General features: G+C 45.3%; 1 protein-coding gene across 2 annotated transcripts in view; it reads right to left on the bottom strand.

Moving 5' to 3' along the window:
* Positions 1 to 7,214: 7,214 nt before the first annotated feature.
* The window catches only part of VSNL1 (visinin like 1), an 84,529-nt gene continuing 68,560 nt past the window's right edge, over positions 7,215 to 23,183 (bottom strand). For both annotated transcript variants that reach the window (XM_066237143.1, XM_066237142.1), the window contains exons 3-4: positions 10,080 to 10,295; positions 7,215 to 8,194 (exon numbers count right to left, since the gene is read on the bottom strand). In XM_066237143.1, coding sequence (XP_066093240.1) covers positions 7,997 to 8,194; positions 10,080 to 10,295 — 414 coding nt within the window. In that variant the 3' untranslated portion in view covers positions 7,215 to 7,996. The remainder of the gene's footprint in view (positions 8,195 to 10,079; positions 10,296 to 23,183) is intronic.

The following is a 23,183-nucleotide window of genomic DNA, read 5'->3' as shown; positions in this document are numbered from 1 at the left end:
TTATATTTAGTTCTGCTTTCCCAGAAGATTACATTCTCGTCGCAGGGGGTAGGGTCACTAGACAGTCTGTGGACTGGGACCAGTCACAGTGGATTTGTTGTCTGGTTTCTGCTCATTAATTCTGAGGGACTTACACAGGATGTTCCACATTGGTCAGGCCTGACCAGTAGTGGTGCAATGGATAGAGTGTGAGTGTTGGCCCAGTAAGCTGAGGGCTGTGGTCCGAAACCCCAAGGTCATCGGCTAAAGCGTGGGATCATCAGAATGATCCCAAGGTCGCTGGTTTGAATCTACATGTTGCTGGCTTGAGCCCAAAGTCACTGGCTTGAGCCCAAGGTCACTGGCTTCAGCAAGGGGTCACTGGCTCAGCCTGAGCCCCTTGGTTAAGGCACATTATGAAAAGCAATCAATAAACAACTAAAGTAAAGCAACTATGAGTTTATGCTTCTCAACTTTCTCCCCCCTCTTCTCTCCCTTCCTGTCTCTCTCTAAATAAAAAAACAGAAAGAAAACAAAACTTTGGTCAGAATTTTTGTACAGGTCATTTTTAACCCTTACGGTACAACTGTAGATTTGGGCTGTACTTTTAATTACTACATTTCTTCAAGTTTAAGATGCTGTCTGTTTATGTGATGTTTCTGTGGAGCATTCAAGCATCACCAGGTCGGACACAGTGTCGTTCCCTCAGCCCTTCACTGTCGTTTACTTCACTAAGCATCAAACCCATATCAGAACTAGATTAAAACACAGTTCTGCACCCCGACCTGCCACGTGCTTTTGCCTGGTTTACAATCCCCCAGCGTTCAACCCCGGGGCGTGCAAGGCCTCCCTGGCTCAGCTGAAAGAGGACTCAACCCGAGGAACTGCAGACCAGGCTGAGGAGAGGGCTGGGAACATCGGGGAGCAGGGGGACTCCCCTGGCGAAGAAGAGTGTCCAGGAGCCCAAGACCATCCTGTTGATGGTGGGCTAGCAGAACTTCTAAGACGCATCCTGACAATGATGAAATGCAGTACATTGTAAGAAATGGTATTGATGAATGTTTTTTAAAAAGGAAGCATGAATAGGACTCTTGACTTTATTCTCTATGCTTGATACTAGGATTAGTGCTAAAGTTTTTAAAAAGACATAGATCCCCAACAAGAAACATTCTTTATATTGCTACCCATAAATATTTATGAAATTGAAAGGGAGGTATTTTAAGAAAAATGGCAGTACTTCTATAGTTACAGAGAAAAACTGGCTTTTGTTTTTTATTTTGGTAGAGTGAGTTTAATTTAGTCTCAAACTGAGATTCGTTGGCAAATGAGAAACCCAAAACTTGTGCTTTTCTAATCTAAGAATTTAAAGAAAGAGAAATGTATGCATATGCAAACATGTAAACATCCTTCACTAACCATACAAAGTTTGATTTTTTGAAAGTTATACATATATAATCACTATCAAAACTTTTAACATACATGTGCTTTTTCAAATAAAAAATAGAACATACCAAATGTGTACATTTATATGAGTTAAATTCGATGTCTGAATTTTTGTGATGGTGTTTGAATGTCATAGAACTTAATACAGAATGGGAGATAAAATCCTCAGGTATCCAAGCATCTCCTATTGAGTCAGAGATTATTCATTGCTTCGACTTTACAAAGTTTTGGTTTTAACTATCACAAGGGAAAATATCTTGGGTTAATGTTCTAATTAATAGTAACATTAATTAAATTATTTCAAAAATGAAATGGTTCTTTTAAAATATATGTAACTTCTAAAAATACAACTTTAAGTTTCTATGTGTTGTATGACTTAAATGTATTACACAAATGACTCCTCAACCCCTAGTGTTCCGTGAGCACAGCTATGACTGAACTGAGTTATAAAGGCCCAGAGACAAGGAAGCAATGCTGTTTTCACCTTTGAAACCCTACTCAAATCTTTGGGGTAGACATGCCTAAAATCATTCTTAAAATGACAAATGTGATGAGTCTTGGTAACCCTGGTGTAACAGTATAGTTACTCAAACTGATAACACTAAAGAGTCAGGCAATGCTTCTTTCTTAAATGTGTTCCAAGTTTCACTTTTCCCTTCCCTCCATCCTGGTGTGCATTTTTTGCATGTCTGCAAAATGTCTGGACTCATGTGGGGAGACCAAAATGCTGCAATTCTGGGTAGAAACTGTTGACTAATGAGCAGGGACTAATGAGCAGGAACAGAAATGTTACCAGCTGTAATGGAAACGCAGCGATCCAGACTGTGATGAAAGGTTGAGTACAAATTAGTCTTGGTTCTAATTAGTACAATTTATTATGTCCTGAGTCAATGATTTTTCTGGTTAGATTCATGACTCGTTTATATATCTACACAGATGCCTATACTTTGACCAACTCAGACTTTTCAGGAGAATTGGTTTGAAACTTACAGTTCTAAACATTTAAACAATGTTACTGATATATCATGACTTGAATTAAATGATCATGGACTTGAAGATATATAGCAATATTATTTTATAAGGACAGGTCTGCTCTTTTAAAAAAATAATAGTGTGGATCTAACCTGACCAGGCGGTGGCACAGTGGAATAGAGCAGCAGACTGAGACTCAGAGGACCAAGGTTCGAAACCCCAAGGTTGCTGGCATGAGTGCAGGCTCATACAGCTTGAGCGTGGGATCATAGACATGACCCCATGGCCACTGGCTTGAACCCAAGGTCGCTGGCTTGAGCAAGGGGTTACTCAATCTGCTGGAGTCCCCTGTCAAGGCACGTATGAGAAAGCAATCAATGAAAATTAAGGAGCCACAACGAAGAGTTGATGCTTCTCATCTCTCCCTTCCTGTCTGTTCCTATTGGTCCCTCTCTCTGTCTGTCACACACACACACAAAGTAATGTGGATCTAAATTAACTGAGTCAGTGAATGAAGTTTTTTTTAATTATATGTAATATTGGTAACTAACCTATTAGATTTTGGTTAGGGCATCTGGATAGAGTCCAGATAAGCTAAGGTGGCCTGGGACTACTCACTAATTAGCAAACGTATAAGAATTTTGCTGTCTAACTTCTCCAGTTTAAGAATGGAGAGATTAATTCATTAAGTTCAAGCCATGTGCTAGCATCTCCTAGGCGCTGGGAGTACGACTGAGGAATACTATGTCTGCTCTCAGCTTACAGTCTAGCTAGGGAAACAATACCTTATATAGTCATTTCAGATCATGGTAATTGCTATTTGCTATGAATAATAAAGTAGGTTAAGGAGTTGAGAGTTGAGGGACATGATATTTCAGATGGAGAGTTACAGAAAATCTTTGCAGAAGGTAATTACAGCAGAGGCCTGAAACAAGTGAGAGAGAGCTACAAGCAGAGGAAATGAGGGCCAAGGCCTTAGTGTGACAATAAGCTCTATGTCCAGTAATCATAAGGCCAGTGTTTATGGAGTTTAGTGAGCAAAGGGGATGTCTGGCTAGAGGGGCTAGAGGGGGAGGTTCAGAGGTAGGCAGAAAGAAGCAAGACCATTTGGGGTCTTCGGCATGTTCTCAGACCTGGCCTAACAAGTGTTTTCAGACTTCCCTTGGGCTGCGGTGTGACAAGTTTAGGAGGGAATGATCGCCAACATGGAAAGAGCAAGCCATTTGGTGGGGTCTGCAGTGGCCCAAGTAAGAAGTCATGGTGACTTTGCTGAAAGCTATGGGGATAGATGCATTCAAATGTGAAATCTAGAGGCAGCAGGACTTACTGTTGGTAATACCGTGCAGTTGGGAGAAGAGTCAAGGATAATTGCTTGGGGCTAAACAGCCTGGATGGAAGATGGAGCCATTGGAAAGACATGGAAGGGAAGAGCATACTGGTATTTGGTGAGGAGCTACCCTGGTAACGACATCTGGTGTTTGAAAGTAGAAGTACCGAAGAAAAAATAAGTCCACACCATGTGAGACGGGCTGGAAGGACTTTGAGGAGGGTTAGATTTGCAACTACCTGAATCATAAGGGCCTTCGGGAGGGTGCTAGCCAAAACGTAACATGTCTCAACTGTGCTTTGGTGAGGGCTACAAAAAAGCAAGGAGATGCATGTGGAAGTGTGAGAAAGGGGGCCCCCTGCTATGTAGGGATAGGAAGTTTGGCAAACGATGCCATGGCTACATGGAAAATCGAAGTGTACTTAATATACTGGTGATCTAGCGGAAGAGATTTCTAGGTGGAATATGAGAAGTACCCACTGGCTTCTTGCCGCTGTGACAAAAGGGGAGAGGAGAGAGACAAATGAAAGAATGAAACATTACACATAGAAGAGCCAGGACTGTTTCTCATCCCCAGATTCTCTTGGAGGGTAATTGATTTTTCAGATTATGAAATGGCTTCACTGCAAAAACTCCAATTAGGGCAGGACTGTAAGATTCTTTTCTAGGACCTCAGAAAGAGCTAAGGCTGTGCTTTCAGGCAGACAAAGGGGTCACCATGCTGTGAGGAAGACCACGTTGGCCCATGTGGGGTAGCCCTCAGACTTCAGGAAGAGAGAGGCCCAGTTAGCCCCCAGCTGCACCAGGCCTGTTACCGCTCAAGCTATTATACGACTGCTGTTGCATGAGCAACCTCAAATCAGAAGCAGCCATGTGAATCCTCAAGTTCCCAACCCACAGGAGCCATGGGAAATAATAAAGTGACTGTTTCTATTTTAAGCCACTAAGTTTTGGGGATGAATTATGAAGCAATAATAACTAACCCACTCCCGTTACTACCCATCCCCTAGAAACCATTATCATGTGTTCTGCTTTTCCATTTTACACAACTTTGATATTCTTTAGTGAGAACGTGTTTTTCACTTATACTCTGCAATAGATTGTATTGTTTTATTCTCCATTCAGTATTTTAAAACTATATGTCCATGTTGTGCTGTGTCCATCAGTCTTGTTCCCAGCCAAGATGTAGAATGCCAAACAGTGCATCCACATTCACTCACCTGTTCCTCTAGTGAGGAACCAGGAGATGGCTTCTAATTCCTACACTACAGAGCCATCACAGACATCCTGAGACACATCCCCTCATGGCCCTCTGTGAGAGCTGCTCAGGGCCATGTACCTAGAGTAGGAAGGCTGGGTCTGAGGGCCTGTGGCCATTTATTCTAACCATGTTCTGCTGGACTCTCTAGGATCACAGCACCAGTCTTCCCACCAGACCCAAGAGGACCAGAACAAGCAGAGAAACAACCAATTCGCTTGCTAGCCCAGTAACAAGAACCAGTTGCTCTGCTGCAGAGTTTGTTTTCCTTAAGTGTCCCAAAACTCCACAGGGCCTACTTCCTTCACAGGTTTTATTTCAAATAACACCTAACCACCCTATTATTGCAAATAGCCACCACTGCCTACCCTCACTCCTCGCTTGCTGTGATTTTTCTTCATTGTTCTTATAATCGCACGTGTGTGTGTGTGTGTGTGTGTGTGTGTGTGTGTGTGTTTGATAGAGAGAGTTTGTCGATAATTTTGGGCTCACAGTAGGTCCATGAAGGTTTGCTATCGCCTGACCAGGTGGTGACGCAGTGGATAGAGCGTCAAACTGAGACACAGAGGACCCAGGCTCGAAACCCCCAGAGTGACAACTTGAGCGTGGGCTTATCTGGCTTGAGCACAGGTTCACTGACTTGAGCATGGGATTGTAGACATGACCCCAAGGTCACTGTCTTGAAGCCCAAGGTCGCTGGCTTGAGCAAGGGGTCACTCGTTCTGCTGTAGCCCCCATCCCACCCCAGTCAGGGTACATATGAGAAAACGATCAAAGAACAATTAAGGAGCCACAACAAAGAACTGATGCTTCTCATCTCTCCCTTCCTGTCTGCCTGTCCCTATCTGTCCTTTTCTCTCTCTGTCTTTGTCACAAAAAAAATTTTTTTTTGCTATGAATGCATTGCCCAGAGGCTGACTTAAGCGAGTGCTGTTCCAAGGAGTTTCCCCAGCTCCTCACCCTGCCCCCCAGTCTCAGTCGGGGTGAGAGCATGGGAGGTACTGAACTTTTCCATCTCTCTGTGTCCCCACTCTGGACTCACCTAGCTCAGGGGTTCGGGCACCAGGACATTCTGTTAGCACTTGGGACTGTTCTCTCTAGAGGCAAAAGTTTGGTTCTGTCTGCGGGGGGGGGGGGGGCGTTCTGAGTGTTTGTGGTGCAGTTTGCTTGCCCAGATTGCATCGAATGGATAAGTGGAATTATTAAGCCTTGGTCTCTGGTTTTATTTAATGATCCTAAGGCAGATAAAGGAAGAGTATTTAGAAAAAAAACACTCAATAAAAAGTGAATAGGCCCTGGCCAGGTGAGTCAGTGAGTAAAGCATCATACTGGTGCACTGACATCACAGGTTGGATCCCTCGTCAGGACACCTACAAGAAGCAATCAATGAGTGTACAACTAAATGGAACTAAGTGGAGCAGCAAGTTGATGCTTCTCTTTCTCTCTCTCTCTCTTCCTTAACCCCCCTCTTTCCCCTCTCCCTCCTCCTCTTTCTCAAATCAATGGAAAATTTTTTTAAATATATAGCACTAAAATATATATATATAACACTGCACTGTCTGATACTATACTAGCTCCATGTGGCAAATTAAAGTTAAATTAATTAAAATGAAAAATTTCCTCAGCCACACTAGGCACATGTAGCTGGTGCAGACACGTTTCCATTACCACAGAAAATTCTGTTGGATGGTGCTGTAAAAAAACCTGAATTTCTCTAGGCACGTTCTGAAAATGCAAACCTGCTTTTACAGTTCTTGGTGGAATCTCTTCCGCCTTCCTTCCTCAGGACTAAACAGGTCAGAGTGTTGTTCCATCATTGAAAGAACGACAAGTGTACCTTTGATTTGGAAAGACAGACGTCTTCTTTCTTGCAGGCTTCTTTAGGAGGACACGCCCCAGCCCACGGCACGTGTCCTCCACGTGGTTGCGTAGGACATGATGCATTGCTAGCAGCACAGTCTCATGAGATAAAATTTATTTTCATATCACGAGCATTTTTTTGAGAATGAAAAAGTTGCATGTTCTCTGTAAATTTTACATGCCCTATGAATTGTCCCTCTTTTGAGGGCCGGGATGAAATCAGGTTGCATTTTTCCTTTTTGTCATTAATTCTTCAAATTCCAGAGTTGTCTGTTTAAGTGTAGATTTAGTAATTTGTTGCTAGCTGACCCTTGATAATTATGAAGAACTGTTTCAAATTTAAAATTATAAAATAAGAATTGAGGAAAGAAAAAGTCAAATGTTATAAATTTATTTGGGACATCTATTGCCACCTCTTCGGGAGCTTTGAAAATTCAAGCAGAAATCAATACACTTTTTTTCCTTTCAATAAATAATATCTTTGTGTACATGTCTATATAGATAGATATACTTAATTAATGAGTCATCTAGCAGGATTCTTAAGTTTTATACTGCATTAATTCCAAAACAGCTCTTTCCAGATTGGTAGGATGCAAATGAAGTAAGAGTTAAGGCAAACCTAAAAGGCATGCAAATGCAGTACATTGCTATTCACTGGTAATACAAGCGCTTGTGTGTGGACCACACAGAGGAGCCAAAGACCCCTCTGTGTGCCTGCCCAGTACTATTTTACAGGAGCATGATGACACAGCTTATAATTAATTAAGTTACAATACCATGGTGAGGCGTGGGGTCTCAGTGCTACCAACATTATGTAATTAAGGAGACACAAGCAGCAGCAAAACATGAACAAGAAATCATATAACTCTTTGCAGCACATTTCTGGCCAGGCTTTGGAGAAGGAGGATTGGTTATGAAATAATATTACACATATCATATTGTGGCAGGTTGGTTTGTTTTATAATATATGCTTTTTAAAATTCATTAGCAAATGACATTCTCATGCATACAAGTGTTTCAAACACAGGAAGCAAGTCCATGAATAGGTAGTCCAAGCAATAGTGTGTGTGTGTGTGTGTGTGTGTGTGTGTGTGTGAATAGCTGCAGACTGAATGGAACATTGAGACTTTTGTGCAGTCCATAGCATTGACCTCAGCTCATTTCTGAATGTCACACTGCAGAAGTAATACAATGGAAGGGTCGCTCTTGGCAGCTTCTTTGAATTCATCCAGCGTAATCTGGTCGTCTTTGTTCTTATCCATCTTGCTGAAAATCTTGTCTACTCGCTGCTCGGGCGTGAGGCCGTCCTCATTCATTTTCATCATGATCACGGTGCCCACCATTTTGTAGATAGCCTTGGGGAAACAAGAAGTAGACATAAAGTTCTCCTATGATAGACTAAAGAACTTCAGTTCACTTCAAAGGACTCCTGTCATGGTTTCAAAGAAGAGAATGATATAATCAGATTCATCTCAGATCCCACTGAGTAGAGAAGAAACATGGATGACTGCCAGATTTCTGGCTGAAGGAAGTGGGTAGAAAGAGTAGCTCAGTGGTGAGATTGAGAACCATAGATTAGGAACAGGGTCAGGGAGGGAAATGATGGCTTTGGTTTGAACGCTCCGAGTTTGAGGTGTAGATGAGAGTCAACAAGCTCTAGCCCTTGGTGATTTAGGAAAAGACAAAATGTGGTCTCAACTGATAGAGGAACTTACAATCTGTTTAGACAATCAAACAAGACAAACGCTAAAATTTAGTCCTTAAAAAATTAGTGGAAGGAAAGCTGTGGATTAGGGACTGTGTTCATAAATTAAAGGCCAGAACAAGAAGATTCCAATTGTTCCATTAGTCATGCACAGTCCTCAATGTGAGGATCTCCTAGGAAGAAACAATTTTTTTCTTAGAAAAATGCCTTAAAAAAATAAATGCCCATCTATACAAAGACTTGCCAGTAAATGTTCATAGCAACATTATCAGTAGCTAAAAAGGGAAACAACTAGTAAATAGATCCACAAATATGACATATTTATACACTTGAATACTATTTTAGCAATAGAAGGGGATGCAATAAATCCTACTACATAGATTAAAAAAAGGAAGCCCGACATAAAAGGCCACATACTTATATTTATATAATTCCACTTATATAACATGTCAGGAAAGACAAAGGTAGAAACAACGTAGAGTTTACTGAGTCTGGAGATGAGAACGGGCAGGTGGTCAAAGAAATCTTACTGGGGAATGAAAATGTGCAAAATTGGACTATGGCAATGGTTGCACACTTTGCTAAGTTTACTAAACAGCATTTAATTATACAGTTAAAATGGATGAGTTTATGGTTGATAAATTATGATTAATGCCAATTGCAGCAGCCACAGCAACATCCAATGCCCACGAGGGGAAAGCTGGCTGGAGGAAGTGGGTGAGCTCTGGCACAGCAGAGCTGAGCCATGGGCAGAGAACCCTAGTCCTGAGAACCGCCTCGGCACCCAGTAGATTTAGTTTTGTGGAAGATCTTACAGTGAGTGAGTGGCTGGTTAAAATGCTGACTCTCAGCCTGACCAGCTCATGGCACAGTGGATAGTGTCAGACTGGGATGCAGAGGACCCAGGTTTGAAACCCCGAGGTTGCTAGCTTGAGCACAGGCTCATTCAGATTGAGCTGTGGGCTCACCAGCTTGAGTGAAGGGTCACTGGCTTGAGTGTGGGATCATAGACATGACCCCATAGTCATGGGCTTGAGCCCAAAGGTCACTGGCTTGAAGCCCAAGGTTGCTAGCTTGAGCGCAAGGTTGCTGGCTTGAGCAAGGGGTCACTCGCTCTGCTGTAGCCCCCTCAAGGCACATATGAGAAAGCAATCAATGGGTGAAGCTTCTCATCTCTCTCCCTTCCTGTCTATCTCTGTCTCTCTGTCTCTATCTCACCAATAAATAAATAAATAAATAAATAAATAGTCTCCTTTGAAGCAAAAAAATTAAAAAAAAGGATAAAATAAAAAAATAAAAGGTTGACTTTCAGCTGACCACGCCCAGGAGCTTGGCTCTGACTTCTCCTAATGGGCTGGAATGCAGACAGGGTTAAGAGAATTCAAGGCTTGGGATGTCACTTAGCAGGGCTCCTGAAGAAAGAAAGGAGACCACCAGAGGCTTATGCCCAGGGAAGCTGGGGCACAGACCGGGGGTCTGCTGTCTGTGCCCCACAGCCCAGGTCCTGAGCGCACCCGAGAGAGCTCGCCGCTCACCTCAATGATCTCCAGCATCTCCACTCGGGTGATCTTGCCATCACCATCTAGGTCATACATATTGAAGGCCCAGTTCAGCTTCTGCTCGAAACTGCCCCTGGAGGTGATGGACAGGGCGCAGATGAACTCTCGAAAGTCGATGGTGCCATCCCCATTCTTGTCGAAGGTTCGGAAGGCGTGCTGGGCAAACTTGGAGGCGTCGCCATAAGGGAAGAACTACAAAGCAGAACACACACCAAAGTTTCAGGTGTCAGCAGAGCATGAATCCCAGCCCCTGTCTAGGCTGAGATCTGAGCCAGGACAGACAGAAAGGCCACCGCACTCGGGACAGTAGTGTGCCCCAGCGCTCAAGGCCAAGGGCAAGCTCACAGAGGCTGTCCCTAAGTGTGTCCTCACACTCAAGTGCCTTGCTGTTTGCTGTGGGCAAGGATGGTGACATGCAGCTTTCAGGCTGGTGGGGCCTGGCTGTGGGTGGCTAGCATCCCTCAGCCATGGCCTCTGGTCACTCTCACAAGGACAAGGACTGGGGCAGGTAGCAGACGTCTCTTGTCACATGAAGTGGTGCGACGTGAACTTTCACATTCCTTTGAAATCTAGGTCCACCACCCCGTGGGGTCAGAGCAAGATTACCCGGACCTGTCCTCTCCTGCTACCAGCTCCCTGTCCCCAGGCTGCTGTCATCTCTGGCTGAGACTCCAGTGTCTGACTTCTTTTTATAGGGACTTTTCTTCTGTAGAACAGACATTTAAAAGCCATGACAAATAGAACAGGACTAGGCTTACTTTTGAGAGATATAAACAGGTTTCTTCTCAGAGCCACCAGTTGGCAAGGGTGCCTCAGGTAACAACAGGCACAGGAGCAGAAGGGAGCACAGTCCCTGGGAAGCCAGGCAGTGCAGAATGTGGTGGTGGCCTCGGCACCCACCACGAGTCAAGGGCAGTCACAGTTGGCAGGTATGCAGATACCTGACCCTCTGCTGCCCCAGCAAAGCTAAAGGACATTGTGCAGGTGGAGGGTGGAAAAGAAGCAAATAAACCTCACTCCCCCCCACCAAAGAACAAAGACGTGCAATTTTAAAGTAAAGAAGGTATTTACATGCTTCTAGATGATTAATTCCAGCCAATAAAAAATTCAAACCATATTTTTGAGGAAGTCACTGGTATTCATGTAAGTTTTGCCACCTGGTAGCGGGACAGGCTGGCCGCTTCCGCACACATGGCTGGCTTCGTGCCTACTCAGTACTGTCCTCCTTAGGGAACCCTGCATTTCTCTTTCTCTCTGTACATCCTGACCTGGGACCTGCTGCCCACTCGTTCTACACCCAGAAGCACACTGGAAGGTAAGAAATTTCCCTCCAGAGAAAAAACGGACTTCTCCACGTCAGGACCCCATGCATGAGGCCCAGAGGAAGGACTAGCTTTGCAGGGAGATGAAGGGGCCGGCTGGGCTTGAATTTCAGTAGCAGCCACGTCCAGACACCAAGGTCTGTTCTGGTTTCCATTGCCGTGTAACAAACCACCCCAAAACGTACAACAATGATAATCATATTATTAATTTCAGAAAATGAAACTTTGACAGCCATTTTAAAATCTTTTTTACCCAACAACTACTTCTCCTTCTATGGTTGTCAAGGACACGTTTCTCCATGGTTCTTTCATTCTCTAAACATACATTTCTGCTGTCCTTCATGTTGCATTAAAATCCATTCACCAAAATCCACTCTGGCCCTCTTCTTGCCCAGCTCTCTCTTTGGCGCTGGGGACGCAGAGATCAGGAACTCGTAGTTAACGGGGAGCACAATGTGAGGTTCACAATAGTCACACGATGTGGTAAGAGCTAGAACCCAGGAGTGGGCGGTCTTCCTAAAGCTCCAGGGGGTTTCAAGGAGGGAGGTTACAGAAGGAAAAGGCTCCCTTCTTTCACCCGGTCAGCAGGTTCCCCCTCCCCCACTTCTCCTCTTCAGGAGCTCAGGCACCTGACCATAGGTTGCCAGGTGCTGAGTTTCGAATCAAGCACTTTGGACTTGAAAATTTCTAAATAGGTAAGTTTGATCCTTGTGTGCTCTGAACAGTTTTTTACTCCCACTTCTGACACTAAATATGTGTTTTGTTTTGTTTTTTGTATTTTTCTGAAGCTGGAAACGGGGAGAGACAGTCAGACAGACTCCCGCATGCGCCCGACCGGGATCCACCTGGCACGCCCACCAGGGGGCGACGCTCTGCCCACCAGGGGGCGATGCTCTGCCCCTCTGGGGCATCGCTCTGTCGCGACCAGAGCCACTCTAGGGCCTGGGGCAGAGGCCAAGGAGCCATCCCCAGCGCCCAGGCCATCTTTGCTCCAATGGAGCCTCGGCTGCGGGAGGGGAAGAGAGAGACAGAGAGGAAGGGGAGGGGGAGGGGTGGAGAAGCAGATGGGCGCTTCTCCTGTGTGCCCTGGCCGGGAATCAAACCCGGGACTTCTGCACGCCAGGCTGACGCTCTACCACTGAGCCAACTGGCCAGGGCCCAATATGTGTTTTTTGTTTGTTTTGTTTTGTTTTGGTTAGTATACACCTGACAGGTAAGGGCTCAGTCCCATAGACTGCTCCCACTTGAGATGCCAGTCACAAGTCCCAGACTGCCATCTGTAGTTACCTCAGAGAGACCCCCTCCTTTGGCCATGGGCCAGAATGACTCACAGAATTCAGGAAGGCACTTGACTCACTCTCACCAGTTGGTTATAAAGGTATAAAGGATACAATTCAGGAACAGTCCAACAGAAGAGATGCACGGGACGAGGTGTAGAGCTTCCATGTCCTCTCTGGCCTGCTACCTTTCCAGGGCCTCTATGTGTTTCCCAATCCGGAAGCTCCTGAACCCTATAGTTTAAGGGTTCTTACGAAATTTCATTCAATAGGCATGATTGATTAAACCATTGACCATTGGTGACTGAACTCATCAATCACCAGCTCCTCTTCCCTCCCTGGAAATCTGGAGTAGGGTTGAAAGTCCCAATTTTCTAATCATGCTTTGGTCTTTCCCTGACCAGCCCCTGTCCTAGAGTTATCTAGGGGCCCCCAGCCACCAGTCATCTCTCATTAACATACAAAAGACACTGTCATCACTATAGAGATTCCAAGAATCTTAAAAGTTTTGTGTCAGGAAGAACCAAGACCCAGTATGTATTTATTGTATCACAATATCCTATGTCCTTGTGTATGAGTGGTCTTCAATCTCTTTCTAGGTGGGTGTTGTTTGCTGAAATATTCATCTGGCCAAGGATCTTGGACAGAGCTGGTACTTGTGAAATAACCTAAGAACAGGGCAGAGTGAGCCCCTTGGCTGGTCCAGAGTCTGCTAAGGACTGTTCTTCTGTCAGCCATTCCATATGCACTGACACGGGACCATTGGCTATTAGTGTTCTTCATCCTTGAAGGTTTCTGCCTGTGTAATGCTTTCCCTATCTTATCTCTCACAGCATCCTTTTAAGTTAAGGGGAATTGGAAAGCTTTATCTAAAAATAGCTAGGCACCTGAGGTCAATATATTAAAAAATTAATTTAGTCTAGAAATCCTTCAGAAAAAAAAATCAATCGTAAATTTTGTGCTATCAAAGTTACATATGCCTTGCAGAAGATCTAATGACTTTTATAGCCAACATATTTGTTCAAAAGTACTGAGTGCTCAAGAGCCCTCACACATCTGGAGAGGCTGTTTCCTTTCAGAAATTCATCCTGTCAAGTTCTAAGTGCGCTGAACTTTTCCAATCAGGGGAATGCTCCTTTGGATAAAATAATTTAGCTTTGGCTGGATCATCACAAGAACAAAGCCACAGTCTCTTCAGTCTCTTTAGGAAGAAAGGGTCTTGAACTCTTATTCATTGCTCTTGCAGGAAAATAGTACCCGAGAATTAAAAGTATTTTTTTGGCATATCATTGCTTGAAATGTTTGTTTATTTTGTAAAGTCAATGCACTCTGTTTTAACAACTGTATTAAATGTTGATGTGAAAATAATTTTTGGTGGCATTAATAATCTACAAATATTTGAACATAATAGAAAAGAGAACTTTGAGGCTGTAAATTATACATATAGAATTAGATATATATTTCCCTAATGTTTTAGTAGTTCGGGCTGCTGTAACAAACTATAACAGACCGGGTAGCTTATAAACAACAGAAAATTATAGTTCTGGTGGCCGGAAGTCCAAGCTCAGGGGTGTAGGCACAATCAGATTCCGTTGAGGGTTCTCTTCTAGACAGCAGACAACTCATTTCTTACATCTTCTTCGTTCTTCTGTTTTGCATCCCTGTGTCCCTAGACATCACCAAACATGCCCCTTGCTTTGATATTTCACACGTCTCCCCTTCATCACCCTATGTCATCTTGGTCAGTCAAGAAATTCTGCCTTTTCTTTATGTCCTGTTGAAATGCTCCACCACCATGCTGGACTGAATCTCTCCCTCTGCTTGGCTGTTGCTTCGTGTATTTAGATGACTGTTTTCAAATCCTCTGCCTTATAGTAAGTTCTATCCTTATCTCTGTCCCTCCTGGCTCGTGTGTCATCTCAGCAACCCACCCCCACCCCAGCTCTTTGCTTAGGATCTCCTGAGTAGCAGCGCCATAAACTCTTGGCAAGCTGGAGGTCTGTCTGGATGTCTTTGGTTTGTCATTGTGTCACTTCTTTGAGCAGCTCATTTTCATGTGTGAAATGGGAACGCTGCATTAACTAAATGTATTCATGCTCCTGCGAGGCAAGGGAACTGGGCGATACTAAAAAATATTAAAATATTCATCATTAAAATGCCAACTCTCACATTCCAAAGGTTCCCTAAACCCCTTCACTGCTTTATATTTTTCTAAAAAGCTGATCGTTATACAAGTTACTGGAATTATTTATTCACTGTCTATCTTCCTCAGTTTGAAATGTGAACTCCCTAAGGGCAGAGAGTCTTGGCTGCTGTGTTCTTTTGTTCTGTGCCTAATTGCTACGACGATGTAGGTGCTCAGTAACTACTACTTCATGAATGACCGAGTGAACTAATTTCTTTCTGAGCTGTTCTTCTTAATAGCTGTACTATGTAGTTGTGGCCGTTACACATTCAGCATCTCTTAGAATCCCCAAGCAACCCAAGGGGATGGTTTGGTCCTTGTTAACTTTCACTTGGTAACAGAGAAATAGGTTTTTAGGACAGAGGTTTTAGCACCATCTGTCATTCTTATTTATTTAGGAGATTATTTGTTCAATATCTATTACTGAACTAAAATTCCCAGAGTGCAGAGACGATTTGCTCCCTGACGTACCCATCGCACATAGCATGGGGCCTGCAGACAGGTGCTCGGCACGAGCTTATTGCATGAGCACATGGAAGGGACGCTTGCAGTGCCCACTGGAGGGTAACAAACGCTGCTGCTGAAAGCGGCCACCACTCATTGACATTTATTATCTTCTAGCCAGCTCCATCCAGCAGAACTTCTTGTGATGATGGAATATTCTATAAACCACACAGTTTAAAATAATAGCCACTGGCCATGTGTCAACCACTGTGTTAAGGCTGAGAACACACACACACAAAACATTGAAGACACTGAGGGATGTACCCCTTGAAATGTTACATTTGTGACAGAAGAACTAAATATTTTAATGTTATTTAATTTACACATCTGTGTACATAAACACATGCAGGTACTGGGTTCTGTATTGACTAGTACGATCTACGCTGTCATTAGCTCTCACAAAAGTCCTGTCAGGTGGTTATCCGCAACTTCATTTCATGGACAAAGAAACGTGGACTCAGAACGGTCCAGCAAACTCAAAAGTTCTTTTTCCGCTGAACCAATCTGAACCAATGCGCTGCTGAGAATAGGAATATACAGAACGGAAGAGAGGTTTTCATCTGCCTCATCATTTGTTGGAAAGCTTCGTGATTATTCCACAGCACTGCAGTGGGCTCGGTTCTAAAACATCTCATTTCATCTAGTCCTTATAATGTAACCTGCCACTGTGCTGTGGACGAGGAAACAAGCTTCGAAAGTAAGGCGTTTGAAGAGGTTCCTGTCTGCCGCAGAGGCACGAACTGAATGCAGATAGGGCTGATCATTTCTGCTACATCTTGTTTCTCTTATTCGAGTGTTAGCTGGGGAAATAAACCCGACTGCACATTTGATGAAGCAAAAGAATCTGTCGCATTATGTATTCTTAGCTTCCATCGTCTCAAACGCTTAAAATCCTCAGTCGTGGGTATTTATCGCCCCCTATTGGCATTATTGTGTACTACAAAGAAATTACTAAACTGCAGCTGAGGGATATTTTTTTATGACAACTCAACAAACATCTGTTGTGCAGCAACTACGTATCAAGCACTGTGTTTGGTGCTGAATAAAACAGGAAAAGATTAAGAGCATTAAGATTAGCGGGGCAAGCAGATATTAATCAACTATTTTAATCATCTACATAAAGAAGTATAAAAAAACACTATGATAAATTACAAGTGTACAGAGCTGCAAACGAGTAATGGAGATGATATGAGTATAAAACTTTAAAAAATATATTGAAAAGTTTTTTCCCACCACTCTAATATGCAGGCTGCTGCTGATTCATTGTTCTTTGTCCTAGCTTAGAAATGGTTTCAGAGTCTGAAACTTTCTGAGCTCACACAAGTCTAGACTTCTCCTGACTATACCCTACACCCTCACTGGGAACCAACCAACGTGCAGAAGAAAACCCCAGGAAATGTTTGAGGTCTGTGTCTCTCCCTGATCTGCAATAGCAGACCTTGCAAGAATTAACCAGCTCCCTCAGAAGACACTTCCCTAAAGTCGGTGGGCCCACCCAAACCATGTATTTCCTTGCAGTAATCTATCCAGCTGTGAATATTAACAGGCTTGTCTCTCCTAAGGGATGGTGAATGAGCACCAGACACCTCGTGCTGAATGTGCCTGTGTCCTTGCCTCTGCACTCCAGTCCCCACCTGGGGCAGCACAGAGCTGTGCGGCGGCTGCCGGAGACATGGCCTGAATGGCTTTCTCCCCTCGCAGTCTTTCTTCTGCTCCGTCTTACTTTCCATACACTTCATGTTTCCAGAAATTGTTCTAACTTCAGAGGAAACATTGCAACTTTTAGAATCTTTCCACCTCCTAGAGGAGCCTGCTTCACTTTGATGGAGAGTGCAGGCCCCTGGAAGTTTCCTGACCTGACCTTCAGAGGCAGGGAGTTTTGCACAAGTTCGGGCTATGGCCCACTGGGACAGCTGATGTGCTGTGTCAGAAGGGGGTGACAGCAAGGCCATGAGGATGATGGCCTCTCCAGGGCTCTGTCCACCACCCAGCTCCTGGCTGATGCAGGGCAGCTCTCAGAACTCAGAAGAAGTTTCTTCCCATTAGTCAGCAGGAACTAGAATTCACGATGGGATCAGAGAGAAGAGTATTCTTGGAGCACTCCACGGCTCAGTCTTGCTGAGGGCTGCCTTCCCATCCCTCATAGAATACAGTCCCTTTTCAAACATCCCTGCTCAGGTCAGTTCTGTTTCCTTTGTTCTCTAATGTCAGAAGCCTATATTCTGGCTTATGAACCCATAAACACAATCTCCTCCCCAAGATTCTCTCTTGTGCCACTGAAATACGGCCACTCTGCCTCCTAAGTCATCTGCCCTCACCTCCACTGGAATTAATCAGATACTTCTAGCCTCCTGTGGATGACCTGGCTTAGAATCCCACCCTCGGGCCTTACTATGAAGGCAGGGGTTAAGGTTTTCTGAGTGACAACAAGGAGCAAGGCCCTTGGCAGTATCACAGGCTTTCCCAGCTGGGTATTCAAGAAATTTAGGCCTTGAGGGCTGTTCTTCTGGGTTAAATAGCTGGCATTAGATGGTAGCACTAAGGGTGTGGGGCAGGCTGTGGTCAAATCCAGCTCTGTGTGGGAAGGCTGCCTCTCACACACCTGGCAAGCCTGCCCAGCCTTTCACACTGAGCTGTAATCCACTTCCTCCACAGGAGGGTCCACAAGGACTCTGCTTCTCTCTGCTCACTGGTCTGTTTCCTCTTCTCCACACAGCTCTCAGCCTGCAGTCACTTCCTGTCTCCATCCTTGTCAACAGGGCTGGGCCAGGCAGCAGGAGCATGGGAAGCAGGGCACATCCTCCAGGGACAAAGGGGCATATATACTGCCTCGCACAGTGGGCCACACTCACCCCTTCTTTCCAAGCAGCAGGCCATGCCCAGCGCAGACAAATGGGGGCTGTGGCCCCCAGCTCTGTGGTTGGTGCTGCTGTGGAGGGAAGATGTGCCACTAACAACGAGGTTGAGGACTTCACTCAGCTTCCTGGACCTTTGCTGTGGCCCACACAGTACTGTACTCAGTATCTGTAAACCGTGCCCTCTATTCAGGCTGCAAGAGTCTGGTGTCCCTACAAGAAATCAGGACCCACCCAAGGCTAACGAGAGGCAAAGGCGGGATGGGACCCCAGTTCTGTTTCACTCTGTAATGCTGGCTAAGTCAGTTAATCCATATGAGCCTTAGTTTCCGTATCCACAAAATGGGGCAATAATAACAAACACCTGTTATACAGAATTTTGAGATTTACTGGAGATGACAAGTGTGGAAGACTTCTGGGGCCACGAGGAGCTGGGCCCCTGGGTATGGCAGGCCTTCCTCTTCACCCCTGAACCCCTCGAGGCCGCCATGATGCATTCTATACCCTGCTGCCTACAGACAGCACCTGGAAGAGTATGGGGGGGTTAATGGTGGGATCTCTGTCCATGTCCTGGGCTGCTGGCCAAGCTGCGCCCCTGAGGGTTAACTTGGTATCCAGTTTTGGCTTTAGGCTCTTCACCCCCATGAGGCCTCACTGGGAATGGGACCCCATTTCACAGGGCTGCCTCCCCTACCCCACTGATGTTTCACATTCTAACTGTTCCCTCTATACTCACTCTCAGACCTCTCCAATCCATTCTCTCCATAACGCGAGAAGGAATTGTTCACACCCAAGTCTGTACATGTCCACTCCCCATACCAGCCAACAGCGTGGTTGCTCTTAGAGGAAGGAACAAGCAGCCCCGGGCCTGCCCTGCCTCCATGTCCAGTTTCTGGTCCACTGCCCTGCTCTTCAGGCTTCTTTCGTCCTTGGAACCTTGCTGTGCTCGTGGCCACAGTCATATTGTCCGCTTTGTCTGAAATGCTTTCTTTCTGCCCCAAACCAGTTAACTCTTCTTCATTCTTCAGAGCTTGACTCAGTCTTCATTGTCTCAGGAAATCCTTCTCTGAGCCCAGGTCCACACGTGCACATCACTGAGTCCGCCCATGGTTACATTAGTCATAATTGTGAAGAAATGTTTCTGGGGTTGTTAGATGAATGCCTTTTGCCCTCAGTGGGCTGGAGGCTAACTGGAGGCAGGGAAAGGCCAGGCACACAGAAATGCTCAACAAGTAAGTGTCTGTCCATCACCAGTGACTCAGTCCCACAGGGCTTTTTTAAGCCTGAGGTGACAGCTGCACTTCGACCAGTGACCACTGAAAGGGCTGAAATGCCTTCTGTTGGTTGCCATAACTCACTATGCTAAAGAAGGCTCAGCATTTGGCCTGAAACCCTGCCATTTCCATCACTCCTTTCACTGGTGATTTGTGAGGGTATGAATCATCCCCAGAGCAGTACATGTACTCAGTCACATGGCTAGAACGGGGAGAGAGACATCTCCCCTTAATTAGAAATGGTGAGTCTCAAAATTGTTTCCCACCAAAGGGTTCATTCAACAGAAACTCAGGGAAGCCGAGCTGGTAGCAGGCTCTGTGCTGATCTCTGTGTGGGCAGGAGGGAGAGTGAGGAGAGGCAACGGAGAGCAGCAGGAAATGTGAGGCCTGGTCCCTGTCTTCAAGCCAATGTCACAAATTAGAGGCAGAGGCAGCTGAACACAGGGGCCGCCTTGCACGTGGGGGCTCTCTGGGAGGAAACTAAAGACACACCCATCCTACCCTTCTCTCACGGGGGTCACATAGATTGGGAGGTCACATCTCAGAGCTGTTCCTTCACTTGGCCTCTTAGGTGACAATATCCATTTTCACAGCCATGGCTTCCTCAGGGCTCCAGTCTTTATTACAAGACCACCACTATTAATTCATGGTTTCTGTATAACTTCATCTATTTGAGAAGAAAATTAGTTCTGAGTACATTTCTAGAAAAGGGTTTTTTGCCTTTTAAGACAGGGGAAGCAATTTCCTTTTTGTACTATACCAGGTCCCTATCGCATATTCAGCCTTGCTACACTGCCCAGAGAAGGTCGTCAACTCCCAGAGAAGTTCTGTCACATGTTTAGAGAAAACTACATATAGGCAGAAGAAATCCAGACTCCTCACCAATTTTCAGGTCTGGTACTTGGTTCTTTTCCCCCAGGGCTGCAGAAGTGTGATGTCCTTGAAAGAAAACAGGAGCCACTCAAGGCTAATGAGAGGCAGAGGGGGGTGGAAAGTCTTGCTTTAGAATTCTTGTCATGAGAAAACCCAAAAGTACCTTCCTTTGCTCTTTATTGTATCCTCACTGCTCTTGGAATATGATATGGTAAACTGTGGATTCTCATTTTAAAAGGAACTCCTATAAATAAGTAAATATATATATATTAATATTTGGGAGAGAGAGAGAGAGAGATGGAATAAGTGAGAGAGAAGGAAGGGAGAGAGAGAATGAGAAGCATCAACTCATAGTTGCTTTCACTTTAGTTGTGCATTGATTGCTTCTTATACATGCTCTTGGGGGCTGAGGCAGTGTCCCCTTGCTCAAGCCAATGACCTTGGGCTTTTTGTGCCAGCACCCTTTGGGCTCAAGATGGCAAACTTTGGGATTGTGTGGACAATTATTCCACTCAAGCCAGTGAGCCCACGCTGACCAGCCCATGCTCAGAGCTGATGAGCTCAGGACTTTGAACCAGCGACCCCAGCTTTCTGAGTAGACACTTTATCCACTGTGCCACCACTAGTCAGGCAAGAACTCATTTCTGAAATGAGGGAAGGGTGAGGATGTTTGATGCCTGGTGGAAGGCTGGTTTGAGGAAAACTGGAAAATGACTCCCCACCTGTTACTCTCTTCATTTACTTCAACTAAAGTGCATAGAGTAACAGATTTTGCAACTGGTTCTAAAACTGGTTGTTTTATCTCCCCATCTCCTCCCAGAATAAAGTGGTTTATTCAAGATTGATTCCTATTTCACCTTACACCCAACTCATTTCACAACGTCATGGTCACAATGATAAGAATACACAGCCTGGCTGCATCTCATTTAGAATCTTGTTATAATGTCATAGGCCACCAGGTCTATCAAGCCTGGAGAGACTGCCATACCACAGAGCTGGTGACGGCGACACCATAACAGTCTGAGCTGGGGAGTTCTAGCTGCAGAAGTGGAGTACATTTCTTAGAAATGAGCATATTCAGGGCCACTGCCTCAGAAGATGTGGCCTCTATTTCCTGGGAAGGAGGAATCTTTCTACCCACTGGAAAATGTCTTCTGCCAATTTATTACTGTCCACCTCCACTTGAACTTCTGCACAAACCATTCCAGTCCCATGTTGTCCCGTCTCTGCCACCAAGGATCTAGAAGAGGGCTGGCGGCAGAACAGGAAACAGACAAAAGAAATAAATCATGCAGAGAAGCAAGGGTGAGCTTTGTGCTCCGACGATCTGAGAGTACCTAAATTTCAGCCTGTAGTTTCCCAAGTGTGGGAACATAGGCAAAGGGTTTTAAATCTTTTTCAAAGCTCTATATTGTTTATATAAAAATGGTCGGGGGGCTGGGGTTGGCTGCTGAGCTGAGGTCTTTGGGATTTAGTGGGAGGATACAGATATCAAGTCAGGAAGCTTGGGACTGGGCCGCAGTCTTTCCTGTAGGGAGGGGCTATGTGACCAGGAACAGCGAGACTTCCTCCTCTGGGTGGACCTGGTAAGGAGCTGCGAGGATGAAGATGATGTATGTAATGACACTCTCAGTGCTTGGCTCACAGTAGGTGCTTGGCACCTACTTGGCAAGGCTGTGTTCTTTGTGTGCCAGAAATATAAAAACTGAGGAATGCTAAAATAATACATAGAAAGGAAATGATTTTCTTTCATTCTTTTATGGAAAAAAACATGAACAATCAATCAATAATTACCTCTTATGCACGACCTGCTTTGTGCCAGGTGGCTGGGCTAGGTCTAAGCAGAATCTAGAAAGCATGAACCGTGGCCCAGGATCCTGGTCTGGCTGGGGACACACAGAGGCTCACTCAAAGTCAATCAGCAATGCAAGGCAACCAGGACAGGTGTGCAGCCTACGCTGCAGGGCATGTGGGAAGCATCCTCGTGTAGCCACATCTTCCCTTTATCACCTTCGAGCCAGATAGAACCCAGGTCAACCAGAGTCCAAATTTTCTTAAGACTCACCGAAGCAAGAAATTTTACAACATGAAAAAAAAAAACCACCTAAGAGGTTAGGGGCCTCTGTCACCTCACCAGGGCAGAAAGGCACCCTCGTCCCCAGCCCTTTAGCGAGAGAATGGAAAGAGCAGACCAGACCCCTGGAACTGATCCCTGCAGAAAACTCCCAGCTCTCTGTTTGCCAGATTTTGCTGGCTCTGGAGGCCGGATTCCAGAAGGGAGTCTTGTTTACTGCAACCTTGAGTCCAGGACCTGCTGGGGCAAGACCGAGGGTTTCTCTGGGAAGGGCCACGAGATGCTCCACGACTCAGAATTCAGGAGTATGAAGAACAGGAGCTTAAAACCCACACAAAGGTCAGCCAAGCCCCGGAATCAGACCCCCACCACTTCTTATCCTCCCTGTGGGGCCTCAGACAGGCACGCAAATACTCCGCAGAGACCCCTGGGGCAGGGAGGGGCCCTCTGCTACAGTCTCACCTCCCAAACTCAGACTCCTTGATTTTCTTCTCTCACTGGGGACCAATTTAGAGATTATATCTCAGGGCACAGGGCACAGGGGAAGTCTCCAGGGAGTTCGTCAGAAGGGGCCACAATTAGAACCCCTTTGTCTAAGGATTACAAGGGCAAGAACCCCAGCAGGTGGGTAGCTCAGGCTCTGTTGCCTGACCTGAAGCCACTCTACTTTCTAATCACATTCTGTCGAGTGTGACCTGGGAGCACAGAAAGGTCAC

This window comes from Saccopteryx bilineata, chromosome 6 (genome assembly GCF_036850765.1).
Source record: "Saccopteryx bilineata isolate mSacBil1 chromosome 6, mSacBil1_pri_phased_curated, whole genome shotgun sequence".
In the NCBI taxonomy this organism is placed as follows: domain Eukaryota; kingdom Metazoa; phylum Chordata; class Mammalia; order Chiroptera; family Emballonuridae; genus Saccopteryx; species Saccopteryx bilineata.
The sequence above is the reverse complement of the archived record's forward strand: the minus strand, read 5'-3'. Positions and strand labels throughout refer to the sequence as shown.